This window comes from Amblyomma maculatum, chromosome 11 (assembly GCF_055883805.1).
Source record: "Amblyomma maculatum isolate TAMU_Amacu chromosome 11, ASM5588380v1, whole genome shotgun sequence".
NCBI classification, from domain to species: domain Eukaryota; kingdom Metazoa; phylum Arthropoda; class Arachnida; order Ixodida; family Ixodidae; genus Amblyomma; species Amblyomma maculatum.
In genome coordinates this window covers 70,526,040-70,538,427 of record NC_139354.1, presented here as the reverse complement: position 1 = coordinate 70,538,427, position 12,388 = coordinate 70,526,040, and the positions used below count along the sequence as shown (strand labels likewise).

At 45.7% G+C, this 12,388-nt stretch overlaps 1 protein-coding gene across 2 annotated transcripts in view; it reads left to right on the top strand.

The window, feature by feature from the left end:
- Positions 1-12,040, top strand: part of LOC146174122 (uncharacterized) — a 50,091-nt gene extending 38,051 nt beyond the window's left edge. For both annotated transcript variants that reach the window (XM_084583687.1, XM_084583688.1), the window contains one exon: positions 11,812-12,040. In XM_084583687.1, the coding sequence (XP_084439813.1) occupies positions 11,812-11,966 (155 nt within the window). In that variant the 3' untranslated portion in view covers positions 11,967-12,040. The remainder of the gene's footprint in view (positions 1-11,811) is intronic.
- Positions 12,041-12,388: the final 348 nt, after the last annotated feature.

Genomic DNA, 12,388 nt, shown 5'->3' with positions numbered 1-12,388 from the left:
GTAATTCTACCTGTACCGGCTCTGTTAACCTAGCCCCAGTCGCCAACACCGTGACAATATGTTCCGCTGTGGTAGTATGCTGATTTAGGGACAAATGGAAATCAGATGTTTAATTATATTTTTCATAATACTTAAGGTAAGACAAGCCTTGGAAGGCACATTCCACCTGAAAAATAACACAAATACAAATACCTGTTTACGCAGGGTTATAAACTTTGGCTGATTGTACATGATTACCGCACGTTACAAACCCGCAAAGTTTTCTAATGGAGCTTCTCAGCATGTAGGTATATCCAAGGTTTATGTGAATATGAGACCACTGAGCTCGAAAGGAGAGTGGGTTCTAATACCATGCACCGATTGAAGCAAGACATTCACGTCTGCAGTTCGTAGCACGCGGTTTCCTACACAAATATTTGGTTCTCTTTAATATTAGCATTTTTTCTTTGTGCTTTCCTTACATACAATTTTCGAAACACAATTGAGAAATTTAGAGGAGTCTCAGTTTACACGCAATGTTGTTATTTCATCGTTTGCTATTTCTGAAATGCTTTGAGAATTTATATTTCATGATGACTTCTCCTGAACGCAAACTAAAGCCCATCAATCTATTTCGTTATAAAAATGCATGATTACGTTTTAGGCCCGGAGACGCTATAAAGAGGTGCTATACTTTTATTTACAATAAAGAAAATCTATGAACGCTCACGTTTAGCCATTATGCATGACACGATATCGTTTCAGCTTCCGGTTGTGGTTCCAGTTGAGTATTTTTTTATTTCACATATTTTTTTACTACTCTCTTTCGATTCTTTAATTTGCGTGTAACGGAGCTTTGCTAAAAAAAAAGCGCCAAAGATGGCATTTCAAACTACAAAGTTTGCCTTTGCAGACAACGCGTCGATGTCTTATCGTTACTTGTTTTAGGCTGCCGCCGAAGACTGTATTCCTTTGTCCAATAGCTCCCCATCCCCGGCATACCGATAATACACTGGGAGAACAAACGCAGATAACAACGCACACATGTCTCCATGCGGCATGAGGCGGGCACATTGTTACATTTTCTTGGTTTCAGCGGGAATCCTTCGTATGTACCGTCTGTTGCAGAAGTTTGCAGCCCAACGCCCGGGCGGAGGAGCAGTATCGCTCCCGAGAGGCGGCGCTGCGCCCGCCGGCGCTGCCTGGTGACGCAGCTATAAATAGAGAGGAGGCTTGTTCTCTTCCCCTTATCTCGCGGCTGAGAGCAAAGATGCGCGATATCAACCGCGGGATGAGGGGAAGAGAACAAGCCTGCTCACTCTTTATAGCTGCGTCCCCAGGCAGCCTCTAGGGAGCGATACTGCTTCTCCGCCCGTCGCGTTGGGCTGCAAACTTCTGCAAGAGACAGTACCGCTGGTGCTAAAGTGTAGTTAACCTAAGGAATGTATTCTAAGGCCCCAATGTATTCATGATATGGTGGAAAATATTTGGAAATCACGGGGGCGGCGGGTAGACGAGACGCAAGATTGGATGAAAGAGACAGGGAGAAAGCTTTAAGAAGGTGCTGTACAGTCGAAACGCGAATTCAGCACCGCCCCATAACACTGGCATGAAAACCAGAGCGACCCGCATGAATTTTTAACGGCAGGTTGAAGCATCTGGCGATAGCACAATAAGGGAAAAGTATAATCACAAATTGCACAGTATGGTCCAGTAACTCTATGCTGGCACTAGACACAGCCAGGCTGAAAACAAATTGGGCTGCAAGAAAGGTAAGTCAACTTGAATGCGCGGTTCGTACTTCTAGTTTTAGCTGCGGCAAAACAAAAGATGTCCAAAACACTCGCAAGTCTATAACCAAAAGGGTTTGTAATGCAACTGCCTAGGTGCATTTCAGAACAATTAGGATCCGATACGCCAACTGTACGAGCGCTTCCGCACAATCGAGAGCCGTAAGACCTCGCAGAAGTCCCGTTTCAAGGCAAACAGCGAACAGAACTTTGCTGTGTCGTTTCTGTACCCCATTAGAGCAAAGGCTGTCAGGAAAACAGTACCTTGTTTAGTGTCATACTTTCTTCAAAACGTGAGTCGTCGTCTAAGGGTTCGTGAAAGGCAAGTAAATCCTTCACGTGTTCACCACACTCAGAAAATAGCCTGGTCTGCTTTGGAAACCGCCAGAGGAGATAATGCGGCTAGGTAAAAATACTAAGAACTTCCTCATGTTTGGTGTTATTATAGTAGTCTAAACATCGAAGCTAAAAATGCTACACAGCATGCCTCCACCAAAATTATTCTTCGCACTCTGCTTAATGAAGACAGGCTAAGGAACGCATATCAAACGCGGACTCTAAGCATCTACAATCAGCGCATCGGTCTCGCGCCATTTTCTCGCAGTTCGTCTACCACCAGTGCCTATATTACTCTTCACTCTGCCTGTATTTCTTCCATGTTTTCTACTGGTGAGTCGTAGGCTGCCCATTGATATGTAAGACCACAAGGCGTAGTTATCAATATGTCCGCGCTATTAGCAAGGCATACGATTTACCATTCTCGTGTTACGATTATTGCGCTTTCATCATCATCATCATCAGCCTGACTATACCCACTGCAGGGCCAAGGCCTCTCCCATATTTCTCCACTTAACCCGGTTCTGTGCTAGCTGCATCCACTTGACCCCTACGAACTTCTTAATCTCATCCGCCCACCTAACTTTCTGCCGCCCCCTACTACGCTTGCCTTCCCTTGGAATCCAGTTTGTTACCCTAAGCGACCATCGGTTATCCTCTCTTCGCACTACATGTCCTGCCCATGTCCATTTCTTCTTCTTAATTTCCACTAGAATGTCGGTAACTTGAGTTATTTCTCTGTCCCACTCTGCACGCTTCCTATCTCTTAATGTTACCCCTACCATTTTTCGTTCCATAGCTCTCTGGGTTGTCCTCAACTTAAGTAGAACTCTCTTGGTAGCCTCCACGTTTCAGCGCCATAGGGGAGTACAGGTAAGATGCAACTGTTATATACTTTCCTCTTAAGCGATACCGGTAAGCTGCTAGACATAATCTGCGAGGCGCGCCATCCCAATCTTATTCTTCTTATTTCCTCTTCATGGTCCGGATTTGCGGTTACTACCTGTCCTAAGTAGACATATCCGCCTACTACTTCCAGTACTTCGCTACCTAATGCAAACTGCAGTTCCTTCCCGAGGCTGTTGGACGTTACCTTAGTCTTCTCCATATTAATTTTTAAGCCTACCTTTCTACTTTTCCTGTCTAGGTCATCAATCATTAATTGTAGTTCATCTCCCGAGTTGCTTAGCAAGGCAATGTCATCAGCAAATCTCAGATTACTGAGGTATTCTCCATCTACCCTCTTCCCTAACTGCTCCCATTCCAAGTCTCTGAATACTTCCTCTAAGCAAGCTGTGAATAGTACTGGGGAGATTGTGTCTCCTTGCCTAACACCTTTCTTTATGGGAATTTTGTTACTTTCTTTGTGCAGAACTATGGTTGTTGTGCAGCCACTGTATATATCTTCCAGCACTTTCCCGTACGGCTCGCCTACCCCCTGATTTCGCAATGCCTGCATCACCGCCGAGGTTTCAACTGAGTCAAATGCTCTTTCGTAATCAATGAATGCTATGTATAAGGGCTGGTTATATTCCGAGCATTTTTCTATCACCTGATTGATGTTATGGGTATAATCGATAGTAGAGTACCGTTTCCGAAATCCTGTGTAGTAGTTGCGCGCCTACTGGTCTTGTGCGCCACGCCCCTCAGTGATAACGGCTATAAATGCCGTAGCGCCGCGTGCTGCTGCGCACTTCGCCCTGGCTTATCACGGACAGCGCCCAGCTCTGCTGGCGCTCGCCAGTAACTTGTTTCAGGGAATAAAAAAATTCTCACCGCGTGCTTCTCGGCTGCTGTCTTCGTTTCCTGCCAACACGGAAAAACACCACATAATGGCGACGAGAATCAACGCAACGACTGCGGGACACTGGAGCTAAGCCCTGGTGCCGATACTGCAAGATGGCCTCCCAGCTCGGACTAATGGAACCTTTTGACGACTCGACGATTGACTGGACGTCATACGACGAACGCCTCGCATCGTACTTGAAGGCGAACAAGGTTCCGGACGACCTTCAAGTCGACGTATTCGTGAGTCTCATCGGTCCCAAAACTTACCAACTCTTAAAGTCTTTGACTGCTCCTGACAAGCCTACTTCGAAGTCACTAACGGACTTGAGGAAAATTTTGAGCAAGCATCTGTCACCGAAGCCATCCGTTATTGCTGAGAGAGCGAAATTTTATCGCGCCGTGCAGCGTAAAACGCAAACGATAGCCCAGTTTGTGGAAGATATACGCAGGCTGGCTCAAACTTGCGAATTTGGCTCTTTTTCTGGACGATGCGCTTCGTGACAAATTTGTTTGTGGCTTGCGGCGAATTGACATTCAGAGGCAGCTGTTTGTTGAGGACAAGCACCTAACATTTCAGAAGGCAATTGATCGTGCTTTGGCCGCCGAGGCTTCAATGAGCAATGCAGCGATAGCACATGACTTATCGGTTAGCGCTGAAAACGTTCACCGAATGCAGGGCGGGAAACAGAAGCCTAAGTACGCTAGCAAAAGTGGCAAATCCCAGCCGTGTTATCGTTGTGGTTCTTTCAAGCATGATGCACAAGCATGCCCGCACGTACGAGCTACTTGCTTCGAATGCAACCGACAAGGGCACATACGAAGAATGTGCAAAGCTAGAACAGTACAGAAAAACAGAAGCAGTGCATGCGCACGCTTGACTGCAAGGCTCAGCTCGACCTAACTAAGCTAAATAGTGTCGACGTGTCCAGAACATCACCCTAATGGTTGGAGTGAATGTAGAAGGAACTACCATACGAATGGAGCTAGACACAGGAGCAGCAGTGTCGGTTATGTCGCACCATCAGGCTAAAGAGTGCTTTCCCGGTATCCGTTTGCAACGTACAACAATGCAATTGAAAACATACACAGGGGAAACTGTAAAACCTGTTGGCGTAATGGATGTGCTCGTCTGCCACAACAACCAAGAGGCACGTATGCCGCTGTACATTCTTCCGCAAAACGGGACACCGCTCTTAGGTCGCAACTGCCTACAGCATATCAGACTAGACTGGAGTGGAATTCAAGGTCTTTGTAAGGTGTCCGCTACGCCAGGCAGTCCGCCGGCAGCATTGGAAGCGCTGCTACGGAGAAACGCAGACTTGTTCAGTGTCGAGCTAGGAACTATACAGGGAGAAAAGGCAAGTCTCCAGTTGAAAGATGACCAAATACCACGTTTTCTGAAAGCACGAAGTGTACCTTTCGCTCTTGTGGAACTGGTAGAGGCAGAGCTAGAAAAGCTCGAAAGGTTGAGAATCATTTCTCGCGTCGCCAGTAGCAGGTACGCTACACCAATTGTTCCTGTGATAAAGCGTGACGGATCAATTAGAATTTGTAGCGATTACAAGCTCACTTTGAATCCGATTCTAGACGTCGAGACATACCCGCTTCCTAATTTGGATGAGCTCTTGGAAGCATTAGCCGGAGGTCAGAAATTCTCGAAAATTGATCTTAATCGGGCTTATCAGCAAGTCGAGATGGACGAGGAGTCAAAAGCCTACCTAACCTTTAACACGCACAACGGCCTGTATATCGTTAACCGGTTGCCTTTTGGCATCGCCTCCGCACCGGTGATCTTTCAGAAAATCATGGACAATATATTGAAAGGACTTGAAGGCGTTACTTGCTACATCGACGACATAATGGTCACCGGAAAGACTGAAGAGGAACATCTAAGAAATTTAGAGGCAGTATTGAAAAGATTGTCTGAGAGAGGCATCAAAATAAAGAAGGAAAAATGCGAATTTTTCAAAGACAAGCTGCAGTACTTGGGATATGTCATTAGCGCGCAAGGAATTGAGCCGGCTACTGACAAGCTAGAAGCTATAGCACAGGCTCTACGTCCTACAGACAAGCAGCAATTGCGTTCGCTGCTGGGCTTGATCAACTACTATGGGAAGTTTGTTCCTAACCTGTCAAGAGTTGTTTTGCCCCTCAACAGGTTGCTACGACTCAATGTTCCCCGGTCCTGGAATGACGAGTGCGAAGAAGCCTTCTCGAACATCAAGGAGCTGCTGTCCCAGCCACCAGTTCTCACTCACTACGACCCCGGTGCGTCCCTGCAGCTGTCGTGTGATGCATCGGCATACGGTATAGGAGCTGTCATCTCTCATGTGCAGCCAAACGGTCAGTGTCATCCTGTGGCGTACGCATCTCGCTCCTTATCTGCAGCAGAAGTCAATTATAGTCAGCTAGAAAAAGGGGCACTAGCTTTAGTTTTTGGCGTGAAACGCTTCCACTACTACCTCTTTGGTCGTTCTTAAGCCCTTGCAGACAATTTTTGGTCCCAAAACGGGCATACCAACTATCGCCGCAGCACGACTGCAACGCTGGGCTTTAGTTTTGTCAGCTTACAACTTCACTCTGAAGTATAAGCCGTCGTGTCAAAACGCCGACGCAGACTGCTTATCTCGACTGCCTCTGCAAAGTGAAAGCGAAGAATGCTCGGATGATCAATTTTATCTCCTACGCTTGCAGCCCTTGCCAACCAACTATCGTCACGTTGCACGCGAAACGTTTAGAAATCCGATCCTTAGACACGTCATGCAGCACGTAATGAACGGGTGGCCTGAGCGCGCTGACAGTGAAGAAATGAAACAGTTTTTTCACAGACGCTGTGAATTTTCGTCACAGCTAGGATGTCTCGTTCTTGGTATGCGTGTCGTTATTCCTGCTAAACACCAGCCGCAGATGCTCGACGAATTGCATAAGGGACACCCTGGAATCGTGAAAATGAAAGAGCTAGCACGCAGTTACGTCTGGTGGCCAGGAATTGATCGCGACATTCAGACTAAAGTCCGTTCGTGCAATGCTTGTTTAACGCACCACGCAATGCCGTGTCCTGCCCCTTTGCACCCATGGGCATGGCCAACCAAACCATGGCAGCGCCTGCACATCGATTTTGCAGGACCTTTCAAGGGAACCATGTTCTTGGTGGTTGTTAACGCTCACTCCAAGTGGCCGGAGGTGTGCCAGGTGCGCGACACGTCTGCGGAAAGCACAGTCAGTCGACTCCACGAACTCTTCTGCAGGTTTGGTTACCCTGAAGTCTTGGTATCTGATAATGCGCCGCAATTTACCTCAGCGGTGTTCTCAGAGTATTTTAAGAGCACTGGCACGCGGCATGTACGAACATCAGCCTACCATCCTAGTAGTAATGGACAAGCTGAACGATTTGTCCAGACTTTGAAAGCGGCACTACGGAAAAGTACTGCTGCAAGTTTAACCACAACATTTGGAGAGTTTTTGTTGTCTTACAGAAACACCCCACACCGGACGACGGGCGAGGCGCCGGCTGCTCTTCTGCTCAACAGGCGGCTGCGCACCCGGCTGGACGCAGTCAAGCACTCGCTGCAGCAGACTGTTTCGACAAGGCAGTCCGTGCAGACAGTGCGTCGCAAGCAGCGCACACGTGAATTTTCTGTTGGTGACAGTGTCCTAGTGCGCAATTTTAGGCGGGGTGAAAAGTGGTTGCCTGCTGCCGTGTTAGAGCGAACGGGACCTGTTTCGTACCGACTTCAAGTGGAAACCGGTCAAGGAGTGTTCATCTGGAAGCGCCACCAGAACCACATCATTCAGGCCGTGGGATTGGACTCTCGCTACACTCCTGAGGAGCAGGGTAAATCGGAGCAGCCACGTCCAGCGACGAGGCCGGTTCAGCCAACTTCGTCCCGTCCTCCATCCACGACACAACGGCGGTATCCGGAAAGGCAGCGCCGCCCTCCAGACCGCTATGTGCCTTGAACTAGTCTGTGTTGATTTTTTTCGTTATTGACTGTATGCACCCTGTTCAAATAAGACTGGGGGAGTGTAGTAGTTGCGCGCCTACTGGTCTTGTGCTCCACGCCCCTCAGTGATAATGGCTATAAATGCCGCAGTGCCGCGTGCTGCTGCGCACTTCGCCCTGGCTTATCACGGACAGCGCCCAGCTCTGCTGGCGCTCGCCAGTAACTTGTTTCCGGGAATAAGAAATTCCCACCGCGTGCTTCACGGCTGCTGTCTTCGTTTCCTGCCTGCACGAAAAAACACCACACCCTGCTTGATCCTTCGCTTGATTGAAGTCTAAGGTTGTCCTGATTCTATTAGCTATTACTATACCTTATACGTAACAGACAGTAAGCTGATTGGTCTGTAATTTTTAAAGTCCTTAGAGTCTCCTTTTTTTTGAATGAGGATAATGTTTGCATTCTTCCATGGTTCCGGTACCGTCGATGACACCAGGCACTGCGCATACAAGGTGGCCAGTTTTTCTAACACGATATCCCCCCGTCCTTCAGCAAATCCGTAGTTATCTGATCCTCTCCAGCTGATTTTCCCCTTTTCATAGTTTTTAATGCTTTCTTGACATCGTCCTTCGTCACTGGTGGAACGTCTGAATGTTTTTCCCTACCGCCAATCTCATTACGGTCCTGACTACTTTGGCTACGGTAGAGATTTGTATAGAACTCCTCGGCTACTTTGACTATCTTACCCATATTCGTGATGACGTTACCCGCCTTGTCCCTTATCGCATACACCTGGTTTTTCTCTATGCCCCAATTTCTTCTTTACCGCTTTAAGGCTTCCCCGTTCTTTACAGCATGCTCAATTTTCTCCATGTTATACTTCCTTATATCGGCCACCTTGCGCTTATTGGTTAGCTTTGATATCTCGGCCAATTCGATCCGGTCTGTTGGATCGGAAGCTTTCATTCTCTGGCGTTTCCTAATCAAATCCTTTGTCTCCTTAGACAGCTTACCGGTATCCTCTCTAACTATCCTACCGCCTACTTCTACCGCGCACTATGTAATGATATCTCTGAAATTATTGTTCCTTGCTTCTAGGGTAATGTCGCTATCCTCGGTTAGAGCTGAATACCTATTCTGTAGCGAGATCCTGAACTCTTCTGCCCTCCCCCTCACCGCTAATTCGTTGATGGGTTTCTTTCTTACTAATCGGTTGCGTTCCTTCTTCAGATTTAGGCTAATTCGGGACCTCACCATCCCGTGGTCACTGCATCGCACTTTCCTGATTACCTCTACATCTTGCATAATGGCGGGGGTTGAACACATTATGAAGTCGGTTTCATTTTTAGTCTCCCCGTTCGGACTTTTCCATGTCCATTTCCGGTTCTTCCGTTTGCTGAAGAAGGTACTCATGATTCGTAAGGTATTGCGCTCTGCAAACTCAACTAGTAACTCCCCCCTGCTATTCCTAGAACCAATGCCATAGTCACCTACTGCCTTGTCTCCTGCCTGCTTTTTCCCTACCTTGGCATTGAAGTCGCCCATTAGACAGTATACTGCGTCTTTACTTTTTGCATTGCCGATTCTACATCTTCGTAGAAGCTTGCAACTGCCTGGTCATCATAACTACATGTAGGGGCATAGGCCTGTACAACCGTCAGTTTATACCGCTTATTAAGCCTAATTACGATGCCTGCCACCCTCTCATTAATACGATAGAATTCATCGATATTACCCGCTATATACTTATTAACAAGGAAACCTACTCCTAGTTCTCGCCTCTGCGGTAAACCTCGATAACACAGTACATGCCTGTCCTTCAGTACAGTATATGTCTCATTCGGTCTCCTAACCTCACTAAGCCCTGTGACATCCCATTTCATACCTTGTAATTCGTCTAAGAGCACTGCTAAACTAGCTTCACTAGCTAGGGTTCTAGCATTAAACGTTGCCAGGGTCAGTTTCCAATGGCGGCCTGTGCAGCGGAGCCAGGCTTTCTTTACCCTTCTACGTGATTTACCCTTCGCCTAACTATACTTCAAAGTACTGTTCTCACCATACCCGTTCACCTAAATAGAGAGGCTCAAGATTGTACTCACCCAAGCTAGACGCATTGTGACTTCGCATTACCTACTGAAAAGTCAGTACCCTGCCATGTCACTTAACTGCCTAATGAAAAGTTTGCGCGTAGACACAAAGAAAGGAGCGGAAAACAAAGACAAACGCTAACTCACTACCAAAGTCTATCCATGACGTAAGCCCTAATATTTAGGAAAGAACCAGAAGAAAAACAAAACAATGGAGACAGGAACAAAAAGTGCGTGTAACCCATGATATCTTAGTGAGTATGCATATCAACCAACTCGCCCACATTTTCGCTCTCCTAATAACTGCCACCTACCATAGAATGCCTTTGAGGTTTCGCTTAGAGCGTCAAAAATATCGATGGAAACGATGCAGAACTTTCAGTAAAATAGTGTTTTAAAACTATGCGTCAGTGTATTATTCTGTTTAAAGCAGATAAAAGTGATCAAACTTGTTATATTGTGATCTTAGAAACTACTACACATATACTAAATCTGCGCAGATTTTTACACGAAGAGGCAAATTCCAAGTTCTCCAAAAGGTCGGGAACGGGCGTCATCTTCGTTTCAGTAGGCAATGATGCTGAGAGCAAGAAAATACGGAAATAGCACTGGCTAGTAATAGTGTGAAGCGTACATAAAAGGACGCAGATTGGTTTTACTTGTTGAGAAATATAACCAGTCCTGAAGATATAATAAAACTGGAAGGAGTTACCAACTCGCCCGCGTCCTGTGGGTGTGGCTTTCTGTGAAATTTTATTTCTGAGTCCGGTAGGCAATTCCTAGACCTAATAAGCAAGTTCCTACGGATTGAATAAAGGGGCTTACATCTATGTCGACCGATGATTTAGAAAAAGGGTTAGTCTGTGACTATACTCTAATGAGTGTCAGACCTAAGGGCACCAATGAGGCATTTACTGGTTAAGCAAAATCAGTCTAAGTCACGCTTAGGAGAGAAGGTCCGCAATTGGAGTTTCAGACATCAACAAGTCATACATTCTATGTATACCCTTGAAGACAGAGTTGTGTCTGTCACAACGTCATTTGGTGCTCGCCAAAGTAATGCAAATTGGTAGTATCTGAATATCGCAAGGAGAAGAAAAGCGCAATATCTCAAGAGCAAACTGAAAAACAGCGCACATAACTTTATCAGCATATTCTGATTACCATTAATTACGCATCAAAAATATATTTTCCAAAACATAACGCCCACTTCGTGTTCAATAAAAAAAGCTGTCTGTCTTGTTTAGACTAATCCACTACGGTTGACACGGCGTAAATTCAAGGACAGACCCCATGAAGTCTTTGTCGTCATGCATTCTCTTTCTGCTGTCCGTTCGTGTATCTAACCGATGCTAACCACAATGGGTTCACGTTCAAATATGAAGACGAAATCCCTTTATAGCTCATGAGTGGCTTCCGTGGGATTGTATCAAACTGAATAGAGCCAGCCAACATTGGCTAAATTAAGTAATCTATTTAAATAAGAAATATTGAAAAAAAAAAATGAAATAAAATAAAAAGGATTGATAATATGTAAATCAAAGGCAGATAAAGGAAAATTGAAAACCATATAAAGTAAAAATAAAGCAGATGGAAAGAATCAAATTGTGAAAAATAAACAAGGAGAAAAGCTTTCGCCATTAAGCCCCTGATCAAAGCTCAGTGCAACCTTTTAATTTTGGCATCATTCCTGTTTTACTGCTCTTTCTGTGAGCTCACAAACGCGAATTCTTTTTCACTAATATAGTGGGACTGTAAAAGGGTAAAGCTGCATGCGGCAATGTTAGTGATTAAAACAGCAGGTTGTTGATATTTGTTGAACATCCGCCTACAGCGAAACTCTGCTCTGTTCTGTCAATAAAATTCTTGGCTTTGTCTGACTGCAAACAGCTTGCCGACTGCTCCAGACAAGTAGCACAGTGAATAAAGGGATTCCAGATATGTGCAACAAAGTCTACAGAGAGCACTGCGCACAAGATACCAAAATCATCTACTACCCGATTTGCTGGTCACGCCTTCCACACATCGTGCAATGGGGTAACTAAAATGTTCCCCGTTCCATCACAAATTATTTTCTTTAAATAAAGGATTCTTTAAACTTTATTATCGCTTATTGTAATTGAGCTGTTTTCAATAACACATAACACCAAAGAAAAGGCAAGAGAATTTTGTTCGCAAGATTATTACCAGAAGAACGACAGAAAAGACGGAAACCACGTGGCTGAATTTTTTCGATATCTCCGCTTAGACAATGCGGGTAAACATTCTACGAACAATAAAGTTGAGCCTTTTAGCCTCTCACGACTCTTAGAACAAAGACAGCATGCAGGAATGTAGACAAGACACCAAGGTGGCATCAGTAGATCTCTGCGTATTGGTACTGATCTCCAAATGTGTAACAAACCACGATAATTGAGCATCATGGAACAGGTGGGCCAGTGGGAGTACAAAACTTATCCCTCATAGC